Source organism: Polyodon spathula, chromosome 3, assembly GCF_017654505.1.
Source record: "Polyodon spathula isolate WHYD16114869_AA chromosome 3, ASM1765450v1, whole genome shotgun sequence".
Classification (NCBI taxonomy): domain Eukaryota; kingdom Metazoa; phylum Chordata; class Actinopteri; order Acipenseriformes; family Polyodontidae; genus Polyodon; species Polyodon spathula.
In genome coordinates, this window is record NC_054536.1 from 31,439,257 (window position 1) to 31,466,815 (window position 27,559).

Genomic DNA, 27,559 nt, shown 5'->3' on the forward strand with positions numbered 1-27,559 from the left:
AAAAAAAAATAAATAAATAACACTGGATGATGGGAGCGCCACCACCATTTAATAACGTGTAAAGGTCTCAACACTGAAGAAACTGAGGTGGTGAAAATATTTGCCATTGCACTTACTGGGTCTTAGTTTTTCTAGAAGTTTGACAGCATGACCCTTACAGTGACCACATTTCTTTCATGGTTCATTAAATGACAAATTTAGAAGAATCCTTTTCTACAGATTACAGCGTGTGTAACTGCTAGACCGTTAACATTATTAATTACCTTCCCACTGGTAACCATAGACTCCTCATCTTGCTCATCTGAAAAATAAATAATCTTTAGGATAACAGGGTTTCAATTAAAAGCATCTCAACTATGTTTAATATGTAAACATATTTAATGGTGTCTCAACTATGCATGCTTGCATATTTTAGTCACAATGCTCTATACAATATTAATATAGGCTGTGCCGACAGTCCAGTTAGTTTACTATTTGCCAAGGAACAAATGAATTCGTAAGCCAACTCATCTTGAAACAAGGACTGCTAAAACCTATCCACTTCACTGCCCCCTCCCTGCTTTCTGATTAGATTAGTTATGCAGCCAGACTGCAGACCGTGTCAAACTAAATAGACTTTCAAATATGAAATAAAAAGCACATCCCCTTGTCCTCCAGCTATAAAAGTTAATTATACTTTTGTCAAAGATTTTCACTGGGACAGAAATGAGCAAAGCAGGTCTTGTAAAATGTAATTAGCCACATACGGCATTAAGCAGGTGTGTTTGCAGTAGTTTCTGATTCTCTGTTCTCCCAGAGCTGTTCAGTCGCTGCAAGAATTACACGCAGGAGGAGGGGGAAGCAGAATAATACATTTCAGACAGCAGCAGCAGCACTTCTGTAATGTGTAGGTGTTGACTGCATTTGAAATCCAGAGTGCCTAGTGAAGATAAAACCTTCTCAAATACATGGTGTACTTATTTGCTTTTATTAAAAAAATAGTGGCAATATGCAAATGTGGGATTCAAAGCATTCAGGAGGAGGCTTTAGAATAGCCATTCATACCCACACACACACAACCTCTCTTTTATGTCTTAACACATTCTTTTTGTAGTCCACTTTCTGGGAATGAATGTGTGCTCTTTGAATCTAAGTGGGGGTGGGGTGGGGGTGTTTCTTGGGTATTTTACTCACCCAGATCAGCCACGGTGCCCCCCTTCACTGGGGTATTCTCACTGTCCTTTTTGGGATTCACTGGAATTAAACAAGAAAGGAACAGCATTCAACAGGGAGCCCTGCAAGAGCCTACAGTACCCCTTCCCCTCCCCCTCATTTCCAAAAACAACTTCCAAGACATAAAACTACTGTATATTCAACACAAGAATAAAAACAAATGTGTCCACCCTGAAGTATTTCATTGTTTTGTCTTAATAGGATGCATCGTGGCCTGCTGGTTAGAGTCAAAGAGATCCTTATTCCTAAAGCAAGCATACGCTAACACAGTATTCATTAACACAATTATGTTATCTATCTTTCACCTGTGTCTTAAGGTTAAGGGAGTTTACTGGAAAAGACAAACTGCTGTTCAGAAAGTAAATGAATAATTACTGTAGTAACGATAGGATCTTTAGTTGCAGACAAAAGTATTAGAACCATACACTAACATTTTCTTAAATTATCTTTATTAATACAAGCATTTCATGAACATTAACCACTACCTAATATGACAAAGACCAAATTAGAAAACTTCTGGTCGTTTAACAAATCTCTGTAAAAACAACTAATCTCAAATATTTGTTCATGACAAAGGTATTGGCACCTTTACATTAAAAAGGTCTGTAAACATTTAATAGAACTAATTAAACAGTCAATGGCTAGAACAGGTAATTGCTTCCAACACCTGTTGAACAACGTTTTGGCAACACAGCAGATGATGCTCAAGACAAAGCTGGATTCACGTTTGAGAAAAGCACTGGCACCAAACTACAACAAAGGCAATGGAAAAAGAGCAGTATCAGAGAAATATGGAATATCAAAATCCACAAATAAGAGCAACAATGAAGAAAACAGAACAAATTCAACTGAAACGCCTGAAAAGAAGTTGATGTCGAAAGAATTACAGGTACAGCAGGAAGGAGATTAGTCAAAGCAGCAAAAAAAGAAATCCAAGATTAAGATAGGACTTAAAGATTTAGAAGCAACAGGCATAATAGTGTATGAAAGAATTGTACAAAGGACATAGAAGAGTTGTAAAACACAAACCTCACTGCAAATTACTTAAAGCAAATTCGTAAAACAAATCCTCTAAAATTTGCCTAAAATACGAACAGGAATCTGAAGCATTCTTAAAAAAATCTCTGGTGCGATGAGACCAAAATGTACCACAGTATGTTTGGAGGAAAAAAAATAAATAACAAAACAAAAAGAGAAAGCCCTCAATGAAGGAAACCTTGTACCTACAGTTAAATATGGAGGTGGTTTAGCAGTTCAGGGACTGGAGATATTCATGTGATTGAAGATCGAATGAATGCAGCCATGTATTAAAACACTCTACAAAGTACAATGATACCATCTGCTCATAGGCTGATTGGCAGACAGTTTATCTTTAAACACAACAACAACCCAAAGCATACAGCTAAAAACCATTGGAATTCTTGAAGAAACTAAGAAAAAAAGTTCTGAAATGGCCTTCACAATCACCAGATCTCAATCCAATAGAAATGCTTTGGACTGAGCTGAAAAAATCTGTAGCCAATCTGTCTGAGCTGAAGGAAATATGCAAGAAAGAATGGGTCCAGATTACATCTTTATCACAAAGCAAAAAGAGGACACACTAAATATTAAAAAGCAGGGGTGCCAATACTTTTGTCATGAACAAATACTTGAATTTAAATACATGTATTGTCTTGTTTTATCAAAAAGTGGTTAAAGTTTACTAAATACTTGTCCTTAATCCCTTACCTTGAATTATGGAAGAAGTGTAGGGTGCCAATGCCTTTGTCTGCAACTGTATGCTGATATTTAATGTATGGGAAGTGTGGAACCACATTAAAAGACATTCTGGTAAATTAAGCTCACACTGCCCTCTGCTGGAGACTCTCCACCACTGCATGATATAGTATTTATTTAATATGAGTGTGGTTACCAAGGAATTCAAGGTGTAACTTTGACAATGTTTTTCCAATTTATTCCAAGTTCACGTATACTTACAAGTAGGGCTTAAAGTTTTCGGTTTTAACCGATAACCGAAAAACACCCCCAAAAGAACCATCTTGAAAGTGTGTCTTTTTTTATAGATAAAAATCTGGGTTTTGGCTAAATACCATATTCCTTTGAATTTAAGACTCCCTTGAATTTAAGCCGCAGCCCAGATCTACCACCCTCAATTTGAGGAAAACATAAATAAAATAGATGTGTATTTACAAAGATACAACCTCAGTTACGTATATGGAGGCAGTATGCAGCCGTCTGCTATCAAACAGAGCATTACAGTTATGTGCTGGTTCTCATTTCCAGTCGTGATTACTCACACCTGTTTTTCTCCCAATTTGTGAACTGTGGTATTGCTTGGCATGTCGAAAAATACATGGATCTGATCAGAATTTCCGATCTGTCCAAGCTGTTAGTGTTTGTTACAAACGCTGAAATTGTAAAAGCTTTTCTTTGACTCAGGAAGCTAATGATGCTGCCTGTATGTCATGGATGATTCAAGACTGGGTAGAAACGTTACTGTTCATCTTTTCTTGGCAGTCAGTCATGTTGCTGTTTGTGTACTCAGGTAGTCTTTTGTTGGCTATTTTAATACACACATCACTACCGTATTCCAATGTAAAACACAGGAATCTGACAAGCATAAAATGGTTCAAAAAGCGTGTCTAAATTCGAAAGAATATGGGAATGCATTACTCTGTTTCTACATATAGAAAATGGCTTTCAAAAAACAAAAACCGAAAAATCCAAAACCTAATTATAAGCCATCAACAAAAGTAAGATGCTTTTTTCTTGCTGGCATAACCATGAAATAAAGAGTTATACACATATAAAAGAGCAGTTACAGGGCACAAACAGACTACCACACAATCCCTAAGCAAACATTTTTACAAAAGAGCCAGAACAAGTTTGTATAAGCAGTTTGGCTGTGTACACACGGTTCTTGGGCAGGATGACCTCCTCCATGTTGGGGACAGGGATGGGGTCCTCCATGTCCTTGGTTAGGTCCTCCTGCTCCTCTTCCTCCTCCTCCTCCTCACGCTGATTGCGCTTCTTCCAGTTTGGGGTGGGCTGACTGGGGAAGTAAAAGGTGGGGAGAGTCAGTCAGTGAGCTGACAGCCTTCTACCCACCTCCACCATATACAGGGATCACCCCAAAATGTGTTGTTCTAAAGAAGTCTATGTAAACTTGGCCCAATTCTTTAAGACTCCAGTTCTGCATTTTCAGCACTTTACCATAGAGGACGTGCTCCTAGAGCAAATGAGGAGAGATACTCACCCCTTCTTACCGCCCTTCTTTCGGGACTCTGCAGGGGTTGGAGGGGGAGAGGGAGAGCGCCTCCTCTTCTTTCCGGAAGCAGCTGCTTTCCGTTCCTTTCGATCGGGGGTGCGGGAGGACTAGACAGGACACAAGCAAGTAGGTAAGTGACATAGATCCAGTCTGGTTAAAAAAAACAAAATCAACTAAAACATTGACCCTCAACTGCATCCCTTGCACCAAGTACCATTTACTGGTCTTTCAGTAGTTTAATATAGGGATTTATCCAAAATTGGTCTCATTTCAGCAGCACTAAAATAAAATACAAATAAAGTGTGCCATTAATAATTGGTAATATATATATATATATATATATATATATATATATATATATATATAATCATTCTTAAACTGCATGTATTTTTTAACTCAAGTTTTGAAAATGAACCATTGATCATCCAAGGGAACACAAACAAAATAATTCCAAAAGTATAATCATGCACACACCAGTTTATAGTATAGCACCAAGTTTTTTTTATCCTCCTGAAAATACAGCTTATAAAACCCATTACACACTAATGTGTAATGTGTCTCTGACATACATATATACACACTCTCTCTCTCTCTCTCTCTCTCTCTATATATAATAAAAAGTTGGGGTTTTAAAAAAAATAAAATAACCTCAAGCCCCAGATTTGTGCATCTAGAAAGAAACCCTCCTCCCCTGCCTAGGACAACCCCACACTTCCCTCAAGTGGTGCAGGAATATTTGGGTTACCTCCTCAATGTGGGTGGAGATGCGTTTTGGATAACTCACAGACTTCTTGTTCTCATCTACTTCATAGTCTTCTTCATTCATCCACTCATTAAATTCATCTGTGTCCAGGACCCACTTTGCATGAACCTACACAGGAGCAACACCACAAAAAATAAAGAAAAAAATAGACCAGAGTGGAAATAACAAGTCACCACTTCTACCATCTACAGGGGTTTGGCAAAACTTTGTAAAACCTCAGTAATCTTACATATCCTTAACAAAAAAACTCAACAAATCACCACCACCGATCTGTGATGTCTGTGATTTTGTACGCAGTACAAGAGGGTGATGCTATATATATACACATATATATATATATAATATATATTATATATATATATATATATATATATATATATATATATTATATATATATATATATATATATATATATATATATATATATATATATATATATATATATATATCTATATATACATACACATATACATAAGGACCCAACCACACAAGTATTCCGGAACCTTCTGCCAAAAGCAAACGACAGACCCCTGACCAATTCTCTCATATACCGAATTACAAATGGTACACTGAAATTTCGTTCCGTTTGACATTTTATTTTTAAACACTGAAACTCAGAATCAATTATTGTAAGGTGACATTGGTTTTATGTTGGGAGATATTTTTAAGAAAAATAAAAAACTGAAATATCTTGCTTGCATAAGTATTCAACCCCTGTGCTGTGGAAGCTCCCAGTTTGCACCGATGAAAGAAATTGCCCTAACGAGGACACAATTACCTTACCATTGGCCTCCACCTGTGAACCATTAAAGTTGCTGTCACATTTTCTGGATAAAAACCCCACTGTTGAAGGATCATTGGTAAGGCTGTGAATCTGAAGGAAAATGAAGACCAAAGAGCATTCTACAGAAGTTAGAGATAAAGTAATACAAATGCATAGATTAGGGAAAGGGTACAAAATAATATCCAAGTGTTTGGATATCCCAGTGAGCACAGTTGGATCAGTAATCAGGAAGTGCAAGCTGCATCACACCACCCAGGCACTGCCAAGAAAAGACCGTCCCTCAAAACTCAGCGCTCAAACAAGAAGGAGACTTGTGAGAGAAGCCACAGGGAGGCCAACAATCACTTTGAAGGAGCTACAGAGTTCAGTGGCTGGGAGTGGAGTAATGGTGCACCAGTCAACCATATCAAGAGCTCTGGGCTGTATGGAAGAGTGGCAAGAAAGAAGCCGTTACTCAAAAAGTACCATCTGAAAGCACGTCTAGAGTTTGCCAGAAAGCACGAGAGTGACCCGGCTGCGATGTGGGAAAAGGTTTTGTGGTCAGATGAGACCAAGATAGAGCTTTTTGGCCAAAACTCAAAGCGCTGTGTGGCACAAACCTAACACTGCCCATACCTCAAGACACACCATCCCTACAGTGAAGTATGGTGGTGGCAGCATCATGCTGTTGGGATGCTTCTCATCAGCAGAGACTGGGCATCTTGTTACAACTGAAGGAAGAATGGATGGAGCAAAATACAGGAAAATACTGCAAGAGAATCTGCTTCAGTCCGCTAAAAAACTGAAGCTTGGGAGGAAATTCACCTTTCAGCAGGACAATGATCCCAAGCACAAGGCCAAAGCAACATTGGAGTGGCTCAAGAACAAAAAGGTGAATGTCCTACAGTGGCCCAGTCAAAGTCCTGATCTCAATCCCGTTGAGAATCTGTGGCACTATTTGAAAATTGCAGTCCACAAGCGTCGTCCAACCAACCTGAACAACCTGGAGCAAATCTGCCAAGAAGAATGGGCCAAAATCACTCTGACACTGTGTGCAAAGCTGATACATACTTACCCCAAAAGACTTAAAGCTGTTATTGCAGCAAAAGGTGGCTCCTCCAAATATTAATGTGTGGGGGTTGAATACTTATGCAAGCAAGATAGTTCAGTATTTTATTTTTCTTAAAAATATTTCCCAACATAAAATCAATGTCACCTTACAATAATTGATTGAGTTTCAGTGTTTTAAAATAAAATATCAAACAGAATGAAATTTCAATGTACCATTTGTAATTCGGTAATATGAGAAAATTGGTCAGGGGTCTGAATACTTTTGCAAGGCACTGAATATATATATTTTACAAGTTGATATGTAGTGCATCATTGTAAGAAGAGATATCCTCTTGTGCAGCTTAAGGGCTGGAAGAAAGTGAAGCGAAGACAGGCGATTCCAGTTAAGATTAAAATAAGACTGTACTAATGAACAATTAAAACAAAGTGTTTTTTTAGCTTCAGAACTACACATTGTGTTCTAAACATTGAATGAAATGTACTGGATTTAAAAAAAAAAAAAAGTGATTGGTTGATTTCTCATGCATGATTATATAAAATTATAAAATCACATTAGGAATGACATTTGTAAAAAAAAAAAAAAAATCAAGTTTGATTAGGACAGATCTCCAGCACTCACCTTCCAGGGCTTATCAGGGTTCAGGTTTTCTTCAACATCACCATCAACATCACTGGCAGGAACCCAGGTATCATAGCTGCAAGAAGTGGGATGTTATGAAGCATGTGCTGCCCAGCTCCACAGACTCTGACTGACAACACCTCCAAGGGTGCATTTTTGGGTCTTATGTACTCCTACTGGCTTGTCCAGCATAACACATACAAACAAGTCAGCTGTCTCGCAGAAATCCAATGAACCTGCATGACCCTTACCCACTTCAAAATGTATAACCCAATCAAATACCAATACACATGCTTTAATAATGCAAGCCAAAAATTTAAAAAAAAAATAGGACACAGCACTAAAGTTGATGTATTCTTAGTGGAATTGTAATACAAAACTTGGTCTCCACCTAGTGGTACATCACTGTACTTAAACTGTTTGAAACTGATCAAATCCTCTCTTGCCAACATGTTACATGAAATGCCTAAACTACCTGGAAAGAGTAAGATGTCAAATCAGAACAATAAAATGGCTCTACAATGGGGAAAAAGGTCAGCATCACCAACTCAGTTAAACACACAAAACAAGGCTGTTATCTCAAACCCTGTACTGTACAAACCTGTAAAATGAGATACTGCCTCTCAGTAGATCTGGTTTAAATAGCTCTGCCTCCCTCCCCAGGCCATGCTGCTGTGCAAGAAGCTTACCTGTCTGGATACATCCCCCAGTGCACCAGCACCTGTTTGTCCTTCCGCATCACCGGACGCAGCCACTCCTCTGGAAGAGAGCACAAACTCAAACTTCAACACCACTGTAACCCTCATAGATGAGGACCAGCAAGAAACATGGATGCGAATTGCACACCCCTGTGTAGGTGCAATTCAATAGAGTTATGTGCATACAACATTACATGTATTTAGTAGAGCTCTCCCCCACCGCATTAATGACACCTGAGGTGAGGGTGATTGGTGTTGACTGGGCTAAACTGAAACAGCAGCTTCAATTGCTGCACTTCAATCAACACCAATGACCCTCACCTGTGTCATCACCTTGCTTGTTGAAAGGTGCTTAATCCAAATAGAATATTTGGTTTGTGCAGTTCATGCATTCAACGATGATTTAAACAAACACTAATTTTCACAGTATGTAATACGTAAAGCATAAAGATGCAGTGTGCTATAACAATTAAGCAGTAAAGGCTCCATAGGATAGAAGAACAGTAGACCATCATACCATCCTCCAGTGAGGAAGGGACAGGATAGATGTGGTGAGAAGCCTTGGACTTGTCATCTGTAACAGTACCCTGGAAGAGAAGAAAAGACATTTAATATCTATCCAGGATCACTAAATACACTTAATTTAATGTTATTTCACCACAGCTAAACAAATATAATATACAGCAAAATTAGATGGGACTTGCACTTATTAGTAATCTTGACTTTGGCTCCTAAAAACATTAAAACACTTACCATCCAAAACTGAATGCCTTGTAACAAGCAAAAATAATAATAAAAGGCCAACTTCCAAATTTGCACAGGGGTAGAATGATACATAATATAACAGATATGCAGGTCACAAAGATATGTATCGCGATAGTCAAGGTCCTGATGGGCAACTCTATATGATGTCAACGATCATTTAATCCTATTGCACAAGGGAACCTTAATAAATGTATCATTCAAGTAACAATTGGAAGAGTACAAGTAGCCATGGAGTGGTTTGAACAACGATACACACCTCAATCACGATACAATGCATCACTATTTGTATAGACATAAAATGCATTGTTACAGCCCTACAGCCAAAAGCAGCACCCCTATCTGACAAAAGGATCAATATTACACTACCTAGAGCTCCACACAAACTAAGCTATGCAGTGGATGACTGCTGCAATATGGGAAATAGCTGTGTATGGAATTGGTGACCGCACCTTTGTGTACAGTTATAATACGGGAAATAGCATTCTGCAGCTTGCATGCTCAGTGTTAGTGAAGTCCTGATCTGACAGCATCTAACACAGACAGCTCTTATGGATTACATGTTAGTGTTTATTTTTCAGTAAAAACAAGTTTAAATTGCAGTGAATTGTTTCTGCTATTTACGATATTAAATACACCACACCAAACACAATGTCATACATTTGAAATATTTTCAGGAGCACAATCCGAGTTAAATTTAGTGAATGGCAGTTTACTACAATCAAGTAAGCTGCAGTACATTTAATATTTAATTACCTAATTGCTTTTTATTTATCTCAGCAGTACACTTCCTAACTACAGGCTCAAGTATTTCTATGTATTCTGTTTTCAACCTCTCAAAATGGTCACTTTGAGAAATAAAAACTTTGTTTTCCCTGCAGAGCTGACCCTGCTTTACTATAAAACATATTACATTACTGTTTTTCATTAAAGTAACATTTTAAATTACCATGCCTGCTTCTTTGGCTGAAATGATTATCAGCTCATCAGCTAACTGGAATCTACTGCGCAATTAAATCATCCTTTAACTCCCGACGGTAAACAACGTAACCAAATCTATTATACCTGGGATAGCTGCGGCTGCTAAAGATGCTAAATAAATTCAAATAAAAAAATAAAAAAAACACACACCTGTTCCGTGTTGACTCAAAACATTTAGACACCCTATGAATTGACTGCAGAAAGATAATGTTGGTTTATTGGAGTTCCTGAATAACTTTTTTCAGCTTCATACAGTAACCTTTTCAGGTTCTTTTTTGTTTAATTACTAAGCTTTTTGCTGCATTACAGCCCTTAATTATTCTCTTTATTTTAAACTTTTCAGAGCATTGTTAAAAGGCACACAAACCTTTAATGTATTTATTTCTTTGCTGTTGTTAAATTTCTTGACTGCAACTGCTAATTTTAAGCTATGTTTTTACACAACAGTACTCGCACATGTTTGGTCACCATCACAACTGTGGGGTTAACGTATTCTGCTGGAGTTAATACAGTACCTCTCTGCACTTACTTTATATTTGATCATATTGTTAGCATCCTTCACGCACTTCATTGTATTAAAATACAAAACATGTGTTTTTTTTTTTTTTTTTTTTTAATACAGACAGTCGTCATTGAGCAGTCATAAATACTAACACATGTCGTTAAAAGGGAGAGTCAGCGTTTGTGTTACAGGAGCCAAGCCTCCAAAAATACAGGATTCCAAAATTTTTCGCATTTGCTAACATTTTGGTCGCAGTCTGGAGCTCTGCTATCCATTCAATAATTCCAGACCAGGTGAAAAGTACCTGGTGCCGCTTGATGATGTCCTTTAGTTTAGCCGCCAGCTTCTGTTCAATTTCAGGGACAAGGTAGACAGCAGGCCTGGTCAGGCAGTTATTCTGAAAACGGGGATTCAACGATTAGACATAAAGTACATAGTTACAATTTTCTGAACCTTGTTCGGTTTACTACTTATTGTTTTTCCATTCCATCAACTTTTAGGGCTGGTTTCATGGACTCTGAAGCACAAATCTTGGACTATTACACCCAATTTAACATTATGTAGTCCAAGATCAGATTCTGTGAAACTGCTAAATGTATCTTCCCCACCACCCCTCAGTGTGGCTATTGAGGTACAAGAGCTACAACTCCTCCAGTAGCTCAAGTGAGATTATTGTCTGCAGTTGACATTCACTGCCCTCCACAGATGGTTTGAAAAATCAGGACGAACTGGCGTTACAAGACCTCCACCACTACCACCACCTGCTGTAGCAGCATTTAAACCATCTAAAAAAACTGCTTACCTGCACCAGTGTTTTTTCGACAGTCATGAACATCTCAACATTTCTGTCCATCCGGGACGGGTTCTGCAAATCAAACCTTCGCCTGCAGAGAGCGGAATCAGCCTGGTCACTACATTATGAGTTAATACAATAGAAATAAATACATGCATAGTCAGCTCGCCACCCTGCTATTCCCAGGCCTCAATTTAATGGCTTTTAAGTGTCCCCAATTGTTCTGTGGCTATGAAAATGAACTATTTCACCTGTATCACAGTGCCATAAATTAGTATCACACACTTACACCAGCTCCCAAATTGCTATGAGGTCGTTACAAAGTGGTTGTTTACAGGACATGTACAGAGACATAGAGATGCCGAGAGGAACACTGCTCTTCCACCGCCCACTTCCAAAACACTTCATAAAATGCTTCCGGTTTGCTTTTTTTTTGTTGCAGCAGTTTTACAAGCTGGTGTTATTGCTGAAGCAAGATTGTAAATTTAACTCACCAGCCCTGCTCACTCTTGAACTTGTACACTGACCCCAGGATGTGACACAGGGCTCCTCCTGCCTTGAAGTCCAGGAAGGCTTTTGCCTGAAAAAAACAGAAAAACAATTCGATATAAAATATTTCATAGACACACACACATTTTATTATATATATATATATATATATATATATATATATATATATATATATATATTATATATATATATATATATATATATATATATATATATATATATACTTCACAGCAGCGTGAGCAGCGTGATCCACCCAAAATAATATTTGCGCTGGCTACTGGATGTTTCTGGGTATTAGAAAATCATTGTCAATTTATTGTCATATTATCGTACTGTAAGGTGCTATATAGTACAGAATAGCTATTAATATGTACAAATTATGATATAATATGTACAGTATCTACAGGTGCTTTTGAGATATTTGGGGGAGAGGAGGGGGGGGGGGGGGGGGGGTCCCTTTAAGAGGAAAGGCAAAAGATGAATGGAAGGGATATCTGATATAAAAAGTGTGAGGGGGTCCTAGGGCAACACCAAGAAGAATCAGCTGGATTACAATATGGACACTGGCCAGTGGGATATTATAGAAACCCAGGATTCTGGTTGGACTGAATGGGGTTATTTTTTTCCCCTTTTGCCAAGGACCCTCTGCATAGACAGAACATTTGTATAGTCTTCTCCCCACTACTTATCTATAATTCTTGAATGGTTCAATGATATAGTCCTACATAGAAGTTTTGCTCAGTTTTGGTGGTTTAAATTTGTTTATTTTTGGTTTCATGGGGGCTATCATTTATGTGTATGTGCGAAGTGAAATAAATGTCAATTTTGGTTGTTACCACTTTGGGGTCTCGGTCCTATAATTTTCCAGAGCTCTTCATTTCTGTACTGCATGGGTTCAGTGTTTAAAAACACTGGTGTTACAGTATGAAAGTGTGTCATGGCTGCTGCCTAAGGGCACCTTTACTGCACAATTAGTTTTCAGCCCTTCATGTCTCAGACCCACACCGAAACCAAAGAAGTGCAAGTATAAGTTAGTGTTTAACAGAAGCTTGGCCTCCCTTTGGATAATGAGTCAGACACAGGATATGATCAGACTATTTCAACAATTTATTACAACTTAGCAAAGCAGTTCTTTTTTCTTGTCTTGCAGAGGCCTTGATGATCCAAAAGTACATTTCTTGTTGATTTTGTCTTGCTATAAGCAGTGCTGGAATAAAGCTCCTTCCATGCATTAATGGAGTACCTTGTCTGACATTACAAGCTGACCACTACTAGTCGAGCACATGCTTAAACCATACAGAAATGCACCATTTTAATCCCTTTTCCAAGATTTTTCCAGTGGGAGGGGGTAGTGTTCTGCGATACCTCATTTAGGGAGCCTCAATATGATACCATGCACATTATCATGATATTCGATACTATCATGATATTTTTTATTTTATGTCCATTACATGTTAAATGGCTGCCAAATTCCAAAGTGCATAACACGCAAACAGTTAAATGAAGCAGCATGGTGGAATGCTTGTTTTTTTAAAAATAATAAAAAACAAACAAACACATACACACCTGAAAATCTGTTTTCAACCATAACATCTGTATATTGCATCAACAGTTATATTTTCCAATGTAAGTAACTATTTCAAATTAACATGTAAAACAGTACGCTGTATAATGGTAATAGACAAAGACAAGCTTATTATGAAATGTTTTCTTTTGAAAATCCCCCGTTCACAAAGTAAAACTCAGTGTTGTAGAACATGTGCCAATGTCTTTGCGGGTGACTGTTAACATAATCAGGGTTCGAAGTTAACATCCGCCAGACGCGGGTAAATTTCACACTTATAACGCCACAGTGGCGGGTATGTTTTTATACACTTAACAGCGCTCAACTGGCGATCATCGCTGTCATGTCGGTGTGTAGTTTATCCTTTCGATCGGCAATCGCCTTGCTCAAACTGCAGTCGCTGACAGTTCAAATCAACTTAAACTTTGACCTCGTCGCTACGGTTATTACAACGGCAAAATGGATGACTGGTTGTTTGTGGAGAAGCTGCTCAGTGTTTATTCCTGGGTCAACAGAGCCAATTATAAAGATCGGATGAAAAAGGGAGAACGCAGGAGTATCAGTTGCTGAACAAATGCAATCAACTCGTGAGTTTTACCCTCACTGAAAGTGTAACCGGTGAAGTTTTAATTTTAATACAGCGACTGCTGTTTTAAACACATTGTATATTACGAAGTGCAACACGTTGTTGTTATTATTACTGTGATACAAGATTTTTTTTTTCAATATAGGATAATACGTACAATATTTTCTGTTTGCGTGCTACATACTCTGAAAGGGATTCAAATGATTGCTAGTAAACTATAATGCAACCACGTTAAATAAACTCTGGTATTCATAAGGATTTGGTTAGGCACTGCCTTTATACAGTATGCCATGCACTAAAAATACAAACATGCGAGTGTCTATGGTTTAGTTGTGTATGCACACAGCATTTACATGTAGCTATGTAAGCTAGCGATGAAATTTGTGTTAGCTGAGCGAGCGTGTAAATGAACAGATCGTATGTTACTGTAAACTCTCGGTTGTGATCGTCACATATACAGCGCTAGTTATTTTTTTTTTTTTAAACAAAGTGGGCTTGCATCTTTAAAAAAATAATGGAACTTTTTCATACAATGTAGCTAATGTACCCAAGTAATCTGTTGTAAATAAATACTCGCTTTCTCTAAAACTAAACATTGCTAAACAAAATACTTAATTGTCGTTGAACATCTTTATTTCCTGTAAACTGTAGATAAAACAAAAGGTTTCTTTCTTTTTGGTCTTTTTTTCTGATCTTTGTGATGCCCCATTCCTTGGACACATTGCTGCCTGTGATTCCCTCTCAACTCTGATGTTTGTTGTTTTTATGTTTAAAGGGGCAGTGCCCTCTAGGCTACTGAGAAATAACCTATTTAAAACGAGTCGTTCTTATTGTTGAAGAAAAAATAGATATCATACCATTTCATTTTGAACACGGTAATAAAAACAATTTCACATGCTGATTTTGTATATACAGACTAACTTCACTAGAATGAACACCCGCTTTTAATAATCCCAACAGCATGAACCGATTTTTTCAATGCAAATTAGCTCTATCAGAACGATCACATACAGGATCGACCCGGATACAACGATCTTTCTCCAGTGTCAAGTGTTATTTACTCAGTGAAAACAAAGACCATGGTTGACTAATTCAAATATAACGCTAATTCAAAGATGACCTACTGTAGTACGAATCATGCAGGACAAATGCAATCGTTGCCTGGCCATCATCTTCACACAGACAACGGGCGTGAGGAGCAACCTACACTGCAGTTTTTTCGAGAAAAGACATGTAATTCGTGTATTCCGCACGTACAGTAAGTGTACATTCTTTCCTTTTTCGTGTCTTTACTGTTTTCTTTCAAACATACCTGTGTAATGTTTATGTAGCAACAGGTTTGTTTGGTGCGCTTTTTGGAGTTGTTTCATCAAATTATTGTTTACGGACGGGCGCTCGGTTGAGACTTGCTGCCAGCCTGTTTTCTGCATGTCCTCTGTGCATTGCCATCGTTGGTAGCGTCACATGACTCGTTTGTTTACTTTCTGTTTTGTGTTTAATAAATTCCTGTGTGCCTGTGCCAGCGCTTTAACTCCCAACTCCCATGTCTCTGTCTTGCAATGCGATTACCCACACGTTATGCGAATACCTTGTCACAATACCGTTTAATGTTGATCAATGTGATGGAATCTTCTAGAAGTACTATATATTGATGTTAAATTCAAATTTGTCGTTTTGTCATTACTCTGATACAGAAAAAATGCCAAACCCTATTATAGTGAACACCCCGATATAACAAACATTTCTCCAGGTCCCATGGGGGTTCGTTATAGTGAAGTTAGCCTGTATATGTCCATTTACGTCGAACACGCGCAGAGAAATAGGAACAGTTTATTTTAGTCTGTTTCGCTAGGCAATGTGAAAGTCTACATCTTGCAGTATTCTTAAAAAAAATTTAAAAAAAAAAAGTTGGTGTGAAAGGGCCTTTAGTTTTGTACTCTAAAGTAACATTTAAACTCGCTAGCAGTAAAAAGCTATAGTCTATTATAGTTTTGGTGCACTATTCAAAAACTCGTGTATGTTGATGTAGCTAAACCTACATTATTTGGTGGCCTTTCCGTGAATTCTTGGGTTTTATTCCCGCAATTCGCCCGTGAAATGTACTAAAAATCACTGACAAAATCGTATCCTTAACGATGAAATTTGGTGAATTTACTATTCACTGGAATCAATTTTATCTTGAACTGACTTGTTTAAAGCTTGAAAAAACAAAGTTAACACTTAGCAGATCCTCAGTCAAAAAGTGTGACGATAGAAAATAGCATTTTTTAAAAATTACTTTTAATATAGGGTTGATAAACAGAACTTGCTAAATCTTGGAAGTACTTACAGGAATGACAAACAAGCAAGAGTATTTCAGCACTACATTGCTGAGGTAGAAAGAAGGATGCTGCAAGAGAAAATAAAAGGTGCAAAGTTCTTGTAAGTGATGTCAGATGGTTCAACCGATAGCGCTGTCTTAGAGGAGCTAGTATATGTATGATTCTGCCAAAAAGGGCTGGTGACTTAAGTTTGTGGGCATGCAGTCTCTGGACTGGACAGACACCTAAGACATCTCAAAAGCTTTATCTTCACTAATGAGGCAGATTGTTTCAGACCCTGTTGAGACTACTCATAAATGTTGCTTGTTTTTGCATTTTATTTTGTCTTCGTCACCCCCTGGAATGATGTTAGCTGGTAAAATGTCTGTGTGGCCGGTGGATTTTTCCATCCTCTAGCCATAGTTGCTAGTGCATGGAAAAGTTGATTTCAAGTCTTGCATAACTATTTACAATTTTTCTGTTTTAAAATTTCTTCAAATGTTCCTTTTAGCACCAAAGTCAAAAAATGACTCATGCTCTTTCTAAATCAAAGTCTTAATTCTCAGGAGCTTCATTTGAAATTGTCATGTTGTTTTAGCTGATCCTCATGTAAATGAGTGTTTGCTGGTCTGCACTCTGTTCTGACACTCGGATAAAACCCCATTCTGCTGGTACACAAAATGCAGGTATCGTAATTGCTGCAAGTTTTGTGAAAGCAGGAAAGACATCTGAATAGTTCTCAATAAAAACCATGCAGGCCTCATCCATGGTCTTAAACCATGATTTGAGCATGTGTTTTACATTCTTGACTGGGATGTGCACAGTGCTACATGGGACACAGACCTCTAGAATCATTTTTACACACTGCATAAAATAGCTTTGTAATATCAACAATTATTGGAAAGGGATGAAAGGGGGATCTGCGGTCTTAAATCTGTTGAGTAAACGTGACATATGAAATGCATTTCTTTCATCTTTAAGTTTGTCTTTGTTTTGTCTCCAGTCGCATACTATTTTTTCAGCATTGCGATGGACATGTATTTCGGCAATTGAACAATGCACAATTTCAAACCTGTTGAGTAGCATTTTCGTTGTTTGTGTGACTGTCTTACTTCATCCAGTCTCAAAGTGACCTGCATTACAACGAATGGCAGACTTGAAGTTTACTCAGCTTTCTTGCCAATAGCTGTTTGCTACATATCCCCGGGGGGGGGTTTGGTCTGACAAGTCAATGGCTAGGGAGGGTGGGAATAAGGACATTTATAAATACTGACAGCTACTGTGTTAACAGCGAATCAGTATAGCTGTGGCGTTTTCATATTCCAAAGATTTATAACTTTAACCACTATTTTTCTTCACGTACGTAAGAATTAATTGCCCGTTTTACTAATTTCCATATGTGTAAATAACAAAATTAACACGTCATTTTAAAAATAAAGCCAATTCAAAATACACAAAACAGTTACATATACTTTTTCTGGTTTCTGCCACTGTGGAGGGTGGCTTGTGTGGTCGCTTTTTAGTCTTGGTCTCACTAGACTTGGCTTTATGAACTACCTTGCTGGGACCTGATGAAATGCACAAAAAATATATTGACCATCATACTAAAAAACACTTAATATGTATATATAGTTATTCTTAAGCAAACACCTGGTATTCACGTTTCAGGATCTTCATTGCCACAAAAGTCCTGGCACTGTCTGAACAGCTTGTGCTTTTTCACACTTTTGTTGAGGTAGTAATTTATGTTATCGATTCTTGCTGGAAATCTGTTTGCAGCCGACTGTGCTGAAATGTGAATTTAAATGACAGGGACAGCCCTGAACATGGATAGATTTGTTTTCCATTTTCATAAAGACAGCTACACCTTTATACACACCCAGCATCACAGGTGCATGATCTGCTCCAAGTGCAATGCAATTTTTCCAGGGTATTCCAAATGACTAATATTGTATTAACAGTCTTAAATATATTTTCTGCAGTTGCTGACATATCCTTGCAAGATGGTAAAGCAAGCAGCTGCATTACAACTTTGCCAATTTCTTCACTGAAGTATTGTATTACAACTGGGTGCAACTGAGTCTCCATGTCATTGCTGCTGCCTGTTGCAAGGGCAAAACAATTACTTCTCAAAACTGAGGTCTGTTTAATAGCTGAAACAGATGCTAAAGTTTCAATGGTTCTGTCGTTTTAGTCCTCGCGCTTGGGTGGCAATTTTACCATCAGGAAAAAACGCTTTCACAAGTGGACCTACATGATCTGCAACAGCAATTGGTAAGTTGTGCTCTAAAATAAAGTTTGTAAAGAGTCTCCTCTTTAAGAATGTCATTTTCGCAGTCTTTTAAAAAACAGTCCAAGGATCCATTATCTTGAGCAGCCTGTGTATTTCTTCAGTGCTTCAGGGTTTTCACATGGTCAGTGTCATTTATTCTGCCTTGTTTCACACTCAAATCACACCTGCAATAATCACAGTAGGCATGATGCTGCAATATCTTACATTGCTTAAAGAAACACTTGTGTATGTTTCGTACTTCTTTCTTTTACTTGTATTTTCTTTCTTTAAGACTGTTGCCATTTCTGTACATAGATTTACTGAAACATCACAAAACAAAACTGTAAAATGACTGCCATTTGGAAAATCCATTTCAAAACAAAATCTGCTACTCAACAGACCTAGCCAATCAGTGCGCAATTTTGATGAGAACACAGCCCAAAAGCCAAAGATTGAAGTTCATAGTGAACTCCAAAATGTCACGCCGCACCCTTGCTTGCCTCCCTTTTATCTGAAGAACTCCTTTTTACACTGAAAACAGCCAAACCATAGCAGTTGGCACCTCTGGTTTAGGGGACAGCCACGGGATCAGCTTGTCTTCCTCACAGAAGCCATGCCTGGACCAGGAGGCCGTGAGCGATTAGTTGTCTTGCTGGTTGAAGAGAAAGAAACACACCGTATATTAAAGAGTTCATCCCTGCAACTCTTAGAAATTGCTGTAAGAAAAGACGAGCAATATAAACCTACCCTCTGTGTTGAATTGCCATTTCTCGTTATTTCCCTCTCCACGCTACACTGGTATGTGTCCTCACCTAGTCAAGCCTGATCTGCAAGCTCAACACCTTTGTTTAAAGTTGAAAGACTTCTTTGCCATCCTGAACAAGTTGTATCCACAGAAATAAACTTCAATATACACCACCCTCAAATACTGCAATAAAAATGGTGCCTTTTGAAAACCATAGTACTTCTAATTACTGCCCCCATTGAATAAACACTGCAGCTGCTTTTAAAATAAACGATGCGCTGTTAATTCAAAGTCATACGGTACTCTAATCACAAGGAATATCTCTCTCTAAACAAAACACAAAAAAATCTTTCTTTGAAGCAGACTTTATAGGCCAGATATTTTAGATACAGGGGTATCTTACAAGTGCTCTAAAAATGTGAATGGGTACTTCAAGAAATGGCTTGAGATTCTTGCTTGGATCAATAAACAACCAAATGAGCAAGATGGGCCAAACAGACCTCATTTGTAACATTCCTTATGTTCTTACATAATCCCTCCATGAATCAATACCATTAAAATCATTCAGGAGGTAAAACAAACAGAGTATAATGCTAAACTAGACTAGCCTGATTGATTCATGTACACTGTAAAAATACTGTTTTTTATTTTCAAACTGAACACAGTAATGTGTTACATTAGGGCATATTCCTTCAGTTTAAACACTATGCATTAACTTTACAATTTAAATTGCTTGATATTTTAAAAATCCCACCCTTCCAAATAATTTAATAAAAGGAGTTCAGCAGCTTTAAAAAAAAAACACTGGCAAAAAACTGTTTCTGATAGTACTAAAAACACTGCTAACATACATAATTGTGTAAAATTTAAAGTTAAGCATTATATTTAATGCTACATTTCTAAAAGATGCAAATGGATGCCTTCCTTCCTGTTATTGCTGTTAGAACAGAATTATGTTAAGCATATTCAAGTTAAATGTCTCCATCAAAACTACATCCCAGTGCACTTCAAATAAGAACATAACACATTTTACTAGCAAGAGGAGTCCAATCGGCCCATGATGCTCGTTTGGTTGTTAATCTTGCAAAGAAAGTAAATTAAATTAGACAAAATACATCCATTCTGGCTACTATAAAAAGCTTTTTATTGCTTTCATGCTGAACTTGAACCATCTGCATTGGCTGACTTTTGCAGTGCGGCTCGGAAGCTTCTGAAGCCAAGGACCTGTGCTTTCCTCTGCAGGTGATGAATCACATTGGTCTTGTGATCTGTACTACGGAAACTGTTATGCTAGCAATGAAGTCTGAGTTCATCCTGGTCTTTCCACTGCTCATGCATACAAATTACAATTCAAAACACACCCATCACATTACATACAAGTAAAATAAGGATTACCTCAAAAAAATGTTGCTAACATTTTGACATGCAGTAGTGTTTTAATGATGCATGCCTGCAAAGTATATTTTTGTAGAAAATGCACTGTAATGACTAAAACAAGCATGAAGGAACTCTGATCAGCTTCTAGCATAGGGATGGGACGGTATGAAATTTGCACGGTATGATAACCGTTAAAAAAATACAGTGGTAACCTTAATATCACGGTATACAGTACATCATGCAGGTTATCAAATAAAGGATTAAATGAAGAAAGACTAATTTAAATCACTTAAATTAGCATAATTCACAAAAATACAACCAACAAAACACACTTCCTTTCATGGAATGACTTAAACATCTGGTATTTAGTATTTTACTATGTCAAATAACTTTGTACGTTTCTTTAAAGACAATCAGAATAATAATCTAAAAAAAACTAAAAGGTTGTACACTCTCCATGTTATACTACAACAGTATTAAGATCTACAATTTGCTCAAAATGATGTGGTGCTGTAGTTTGTTAAAATATTTAACATATGAAATTAAATAAAAATACTTTGTTTAGCTGATGGCAAACAGAATTGGGAAATGATCGGTCTTTTGCTTAAAACACAAACATGTATCCGTACAGGTTATTTAAGATCAGAGATGTCGTTTATTTTTTTCAACGGGACAAATAAAATGTATAGCAAAAAAAAAAAAGTATTAATACTAAAACGTGTTATTGGATTTACATTTACAGCATTGCACAAGTAAGCTTCCAATGATTATTACACATGGAGTGTGTAAAAAAATAATTTAAAAAAATTTAAAAAAAGATTTCTTCACTTACCTAAGAATTGGAATACTGTTACAACTAGTTTAAACAAAACTACGTTGATAATAAGTAGGCTATCCTGCTGCAGTCGTGGGTCTGTGCTAGCTTTGTCCGAGACATCGGTCGTGTTCTTACAGTGCAGATTTCCGCAGTTCAGCACAGTGCTGCACTGAATCTCGGAAATGTGCTGTAGACGTCACATAACACCAATCTGCGCATATTCTGCATAGCCCAACGCAGCTTTGAAATCTTACTGCGGGAGGCTGGCTGCGGCTGTGAACCAAATGGACGATGCAAAGATCATGAGTGATAGGCTAATCGTAATGCAAATAGCCACTAAAACTACTGCTGCCACCTTGTTAGCAGAGGCAAACAACATGTTATTATACAATAAAGCCTTTGAACAGCCTTGTCCTTGCTATATTAAATAAATACATCAATTATTAAAAAAAAAATGTACTAAATCCGTGATAAGTGATGTATACTTTTACAGCAAAGTTAATGTTTATCTATTACATTAAACCGATTGTTGATAATCCAGACAAATATAGCACGTTGAAAATGAGCTGCGCTGCAAGGTTTGGGGAAGGTGTTTCTCTAAAAGCTGTGTGTGGTGTAAGAAAGACAGAAGTCAAGAACAGTCAGTGCAACAAGCTCTGGGTAACAGAACACAGCAATTGAAACGTGTATTCTGTATCGTTGACCGTTTCCTTCAAGAACCATTATCAAAATACAGTATCAGTTCACAAAAATATCTTCCTCAGACACTTTGCTAAGGCTGCAAATACCATCACTTAATTTAGAAGCGTGTTTGCAGTTGAAAAATGCGGTAACCGGTGTATAACCGAATTACGATAATTGCGGTTTAGAATAAAAGAAATTGTATTAATACCGTAATGTACCTAAACCGCAGTAAACCAAAAAAACAGTATACCGACCCTATTCTAGCACATTCCTGTTTTATTTGTTATTTGCTGTGGCTTTGTTTGGTTTTTTTAAGTAATATAATTTAATTTTCCCAGAACGTGCAGGGTAGTTGTTCACTTCTGCTAAGCGGAAATGAGTAAGATTACTTTATATTGTTTTTAAAGCACACAATTACAGAGTTTTGTTTTAAAAGCTTAAAAATAAAAACTATCGAAAAAATCGCAATACTTTCATATTTCTCTTTTACCCCGATATTAGGTATTGTAGGATTTTGGTATCATACCACAGATATTAATATAGCATCGAACACTAGAGGGGTGGTGCTTCAATGAGATGTGTGCCCCGTACTATCTTGTATGTGCCACCTACTTTAGAACCCGAGTATGCAAGCATTGAAGTCTAGATTTCTACCACTTTTTTTTTTCTTTTTTTACAAACAGCTTGTTATTTTTTAGATTATTTGAATGGTCAATTGTATTACACATGTCCTACACGTACAGCAGTGTCACAACAGTGTGTATTGCAGTATAGCATCCAAAAACAAGTGCAAATTTAAGTAATTTGGTGGTGTCAAAACTGAATTTCAGCCTTAAGGGAAAAATTAAAATGACAAGGCCACTGGAAAATGACAAGGCTCAAGAGGCACCCAGAAATCTCTGAATAGCAGGAGGGGTTGCTGTTCAGATCAGGATTCAAGACCGGCAGTGCCACAGCTTTGCTGGAAATGTCACCTAACACCCATCTACAACTGTGGAAATTACCAATGTATTTATTTTTAGGGATAAAGGGTGCAGCAGAGTACTTCACTCACCGGCAGTTTGGTGAGCGCTGGGTTGTTGACACGTTTCCCAAAGGCATCTTCTTGGAACTGCAGCAGCTGCACCACCAGACCTGCAAGTGTTTTATTGGTGGGGGAGTCAGCCTGGACATACTGTGGAAAGAAGCACACATATCAATTCACAAGTCCATCATCACAAAAACACTGAATCTCAATAACTAAGAATTGTTAAAGTGTCTATTAACCTCCAACAATTCCAAAACTTTGTTCTTTAACCAACACAAAGACAGAATGTCCACGCAATAATGGAACCTTTCTGCGGTCAGGCTAGGAAAAACATGGACAAACCTCCCTCTTCTTCCAGAAGAAGAAGTGGGTCTTTAATATATCTGTACGTCATGACACCAATTCCACACGATAGCATAAAGGGTAGTGACGCAGAAAGGTCAGATGCCCTGTATTTTACCTATACGCCAAAAAAACGTGGGGCAAGGTGGGTGGGAAGACAGGTGCGGAGTCCACTGAACTGGAAGAAAACCATTTAGAGAGGAATTTCGTCATCTTACCAGCTCTTCATGGACTCCACACAACAATGGAACCCCCCCCCCGTATACCAAAGAATAAAAAGAAAGGGAGGTGAAAAGGAGAAATGTGCATGTTGTTTAAAACTTATCCCCTACAGTGGAAACATCCAAGTTACAGTGTTTCATGAAAGTGTGAGAGGATTACCAAGTTGCTGCCAAACAAATATCAGCAACAGGAACATTCCTAATACTCTATCCATCAGGAGTCTCAAGAATTCCAGAAATCCCGGCAGCAATATAGAAACAGGATCAACGGCCTTAGATCTACAGAGTCACAAATTCTGACCATTTTGTAGAACAGCACTCATGGGTAGATTTTGCCTTTGCCAGCAGAACCTCAGGTCACTGTTTTGGCCATGCCTGACTGAGAATTCAGTAGGCTTCTCCTGATGGGCAGATGAACTGGTCTCTGTTGTGCCATGTTTAGGACAGCGGGGACCAAAAGCTCTTGGTCCATTAAGGTGCTACCAATATCACCTGTGCCTGGTCAGTGCCCACTTTCTGCAACACCTTTGGAATGAGGGGAAAAGATTGGAATGCGTTCAAGGAGTGGAGAATGCATCTGATGCTAGGGCACCCTGATGAGGGAAGCGGCTGCAGAATAGAGGAAGGCGAGTATTTTCAGGTGGTACAAATAGGTCAACTTGAGGGCAACCCCATTTCCGAAAGAGCTGCTAAACCACCTCCTTGCAGAGGCGCCACGAATCAGTTTGACTGGCAGCAAAACGTGCGAAAGGCAGATAAATTCTCGCTTGAGTGGCTCACTTACTTAACGTACCCATAGACAGTTTCCGTCTTGGCGCGTGCGTGCCTGTTTACGCAGCTAGTGCAATTTTCTTTTCCTTCATTGAAGAAAAATCTGCCGGTTGTAAGCATAAACACATGTCTGTGGTTGTGAGACGATATGTCTTGTCAGTCATTAATTAACAGGGACATTTTTCAAAGATGCTACTTCAAATACAGCTGAAAGTGCAAAAAAACAGAACTGGACGTGCATGAAGAGCCAGAAGACATCGAAACTACTACAAAACCTTCAATAAGTAAGAAAATAAAGAGATTGTACAACCCTGAGTGGGGAAAAAAAGGTTTGTGTGGGTACGACAAGAAAATGTCGATGGCAATGACAATATTTGCCAGTTTTGCATAAAAGCTGCATGTAAATACTGGCAGAAAACCGATTACTCAGCTGAAAGTTGCTGATCACTACGGCACAAAATGACATTTCAAGTATCCAGTTTAGCGAATATGTATGCTAAAATATCAATAGCGTTTTTAAACAAATGATTTAACTGTTTTCTTTTATGTTTAATTAAATATGAATGTGAAAGGCTTTTTTCTATGTGTAATACTTGTGAATAATGGACAAAACAGATTCATTCTGTGTGGTGACGGGTAAAATATTTATTAACAGGTCACTGACAGGGCTGCGGAAACGCTGCCTCAGGTCCACAACGCAATATGTAGTGAGTTTGAATGATGCTTTGTTTTGGGAGATCCATGGTCATTGCTTTCACTGCTTTAAGGAAGTTGGGAGTGAAAATGCAATCTTGCAGATACAGTCCATTTACACAAGCTTGTCAAAACCTTGTAGATAATATGCCTGTGAACATTTCTGGGTGTTTTACAACAAAACAATTAAAGAATCCCCAAAAATAAATGGGCACATTAATTAGAAGCAAAATAGGATAACACCACTAAATGATCTGTCTGTGTGCTGCGTTTGATTAAACAAGTTTGCACATGCCCCAACACTCAAATAATGATACTTGTGGGGAACAAAAGTGTATCATAAATACAGTTTATACTCCATTATACGTCTAGACTACGTATATGTCGATGTCTGGTCCACTTTATCCTATTCTAGAGAAAGCAGAATTCTGAGTAAAACTAACTAGTAAAATCTCTAATCAAAGCCACTCCTGGCCACAACTAGATCATGCCTGCGTGACCTTACCCACAACAGAAGTCGGCAACTCCTCTTCTGCTTAACCAATGACTCTTTTCATCGACTAGAATTTAACAAGGTAAAGCATTAAATGGCAGGCGAGTAAAGTGTGCTTGATAACAGATAGCCATTTGCATTTTTTTTGGCTAGGATAGTGCAGTCCAGGTAAACACACACCGTATACTTATGGGGGGGGGGGGGGGGCTTTGTTTCAACCGATTGGGAAAGACAGCAAAACACCGCACATCATTCTAAACGAACTAGACCGCACTGTACAGTACTGCACGGATGTTATCTATTGTGTACTTTTTTCAACACAGTACTTCATTGAAACGATTACCCCCCCCCCCCCCCCAAAAAAAAAAACAGGGACTTAAATTGATTAACAGTACTCTCAATTTACAGAGAAGACACCTCTAAATACGTAATTAAAACAAAAACTGGCACGTGGAATGGCTTGTTGTATTGCACAAGTATTGCAGTTCTATATTCCAGTTAAAAAAAAAATAATAATAACAATAATATATATATATATATATATATATATATATATATATATATATATATAGCTATAAAAAAAAAAAAAATGGGGGATGTTATTAAAAACGGGTTAATATGTTTTTGTATTTTAAGTTTTTCTTACCTCAGGCCTTCACTAAATCTTCACTGAATATATGGTCTTATCGGTACACATAAACAAACACCGGTACAAAATCAGTATTTATTACTGTTTACATATAATTCCAGTTTATCCCCCCCCCAAAAAAAGTAATTAAAACAACAACACACAAGATCTCTACCCGTTGTACGCGCCAGCGTGCGCATAGTAGTGCCACTACTTGAAACCCTGCAAAAGGTCCACTAGAATATTCATAAATTATATACGAGTTATATTTAATCAACCTGGCCTTATCTGTTCTGTGTTTTGTGGGTCTGAGCAGTGCGCCCGCTGTGCGAATCAATGGAGGAGGGCTCCCCTCACCTTTTTGTAATGCTTCCCAGTCCAAACCCGCACCGACTCAAGTTGGGAAATCGTCTCCGCGCTTTCCCAGTACTTCACCGGCGGGCCCCCATCTTTTTTCCTGCCCACCCCGAGTGCTGAGGCGCCGCTAGCCCCTTGCCCTGTAACCACGGGGCCTCCTGAGCCAGTTCCTCCCGCTGCTGTAGCCACCATTGCCATTGTTTCTAGCCGCCTTCCTTCCCCGCTCTGCCTTGACACTCACTATTCTAGGCCCAAAACTGCACTGCGCAGGCGCCAGCACACAAATAATTTTGATGTCGCGCGGTTCGCGGGATCACAAAGGGCTTCTGGGAATTGTATTTTACAGACTATGTCAGGGTTATAAATGTCATCTAGTCAGCACTCCAGTGAATGACACAAGCAAAGCTATAATAAAATGTAGAACTACCTCAGCATCACACTCAACAACATAGGCAACAAAAAGGAGGGAAACGTTTTTCTTTTAATATGATTGGCGCTCAGCAGGTGTATTTGGTGATTTTACGTATTGTTCCATTATTTATAGACTGTCGTCCATTGCAATGTAGTAATAATTAGATGTATCATCTTGTTTCCTAGTTTCCTGGATGGATAACAGAGACGTTGGCAAACGCAAGGGCACTCTGCCAGGTGTGTAAAAAAAAAAAAAAAAAAAGTAATTCCTAACCTCTTTGGTTTAGTAAAACCCATCACACCCCTTTCCCCTGTTGTATTGGAACCCT

General features: G+C 38.1%; 1 protein-coding gene across 3 annotated transcripts in view; it reads right to left on the reverse strand.

The window, feature by feature from the left end:
- Window positions 1-27,082, reverse strand: part of LOC121312982 (SWI/SNF complex subunit SMARCC1-like) — a 52,295-nt gene extending 25,213 nt beyond the window's left edge. For 2 of the 3 annotated variants that reach the window (XM_041245041.1, XM_041245040.1), the window contains exons 1-13: window positions 26,820-27,082; window positions 23,342-23,461; window positions 11,927-12,012; window positions 11,442-11,523; window positions 10,944-11,036; window positions 8,912-8,981; window positions 8,386-8,455; window positions 7,697-7,772; window positions 5,226-5,351; window positions 4,469-4,587; window positions 4,128-4,264; window positions 1,174-1,233; window positions 264-301 (exon numbers count right to left, since the gene is read on the reverse strand). In XM_041245041.1, the coding sequence (XP_041100975.1) occupies window positions 264-301; window positions 1,174-1,233; window positions 4,128-4,264; window positions 4,469-4,587; window positions 5,226-5,351; window positions 7,697-7,772; window positions 8,386-8,455; window positions 8,912-8,981; window positions 10,944-11,036; window positions 11,442-11,523; window positions 11,927-12,012; window positions 23,342-23,461; window positions 26,820-27,017 (1,275 nt within the window). In that variant the 5' untranslated portion in view covers window positions 27,018-27,082. The remainder of the gene's footprint in view (window positions 1-263; window positions 302-1,173; window positions 1,234-4,127; window positions 4,265-4,468; window positions 4,588-5,225; window positions 5,352-7,696; window positions 7,773-8,385; window positions 8,456-8,911; window positions 8,982-10,943; window positions 11,037-11,441; window positions 11,524-11,926; window positions 12,013-23,341; window positions 23,462-26,819) is intronic. The other variant, XM_041245042.1, reaches the window with a different exon arrangement.
- Window positions 27,083-27,559: the final 477 nt, after the last annotated feature.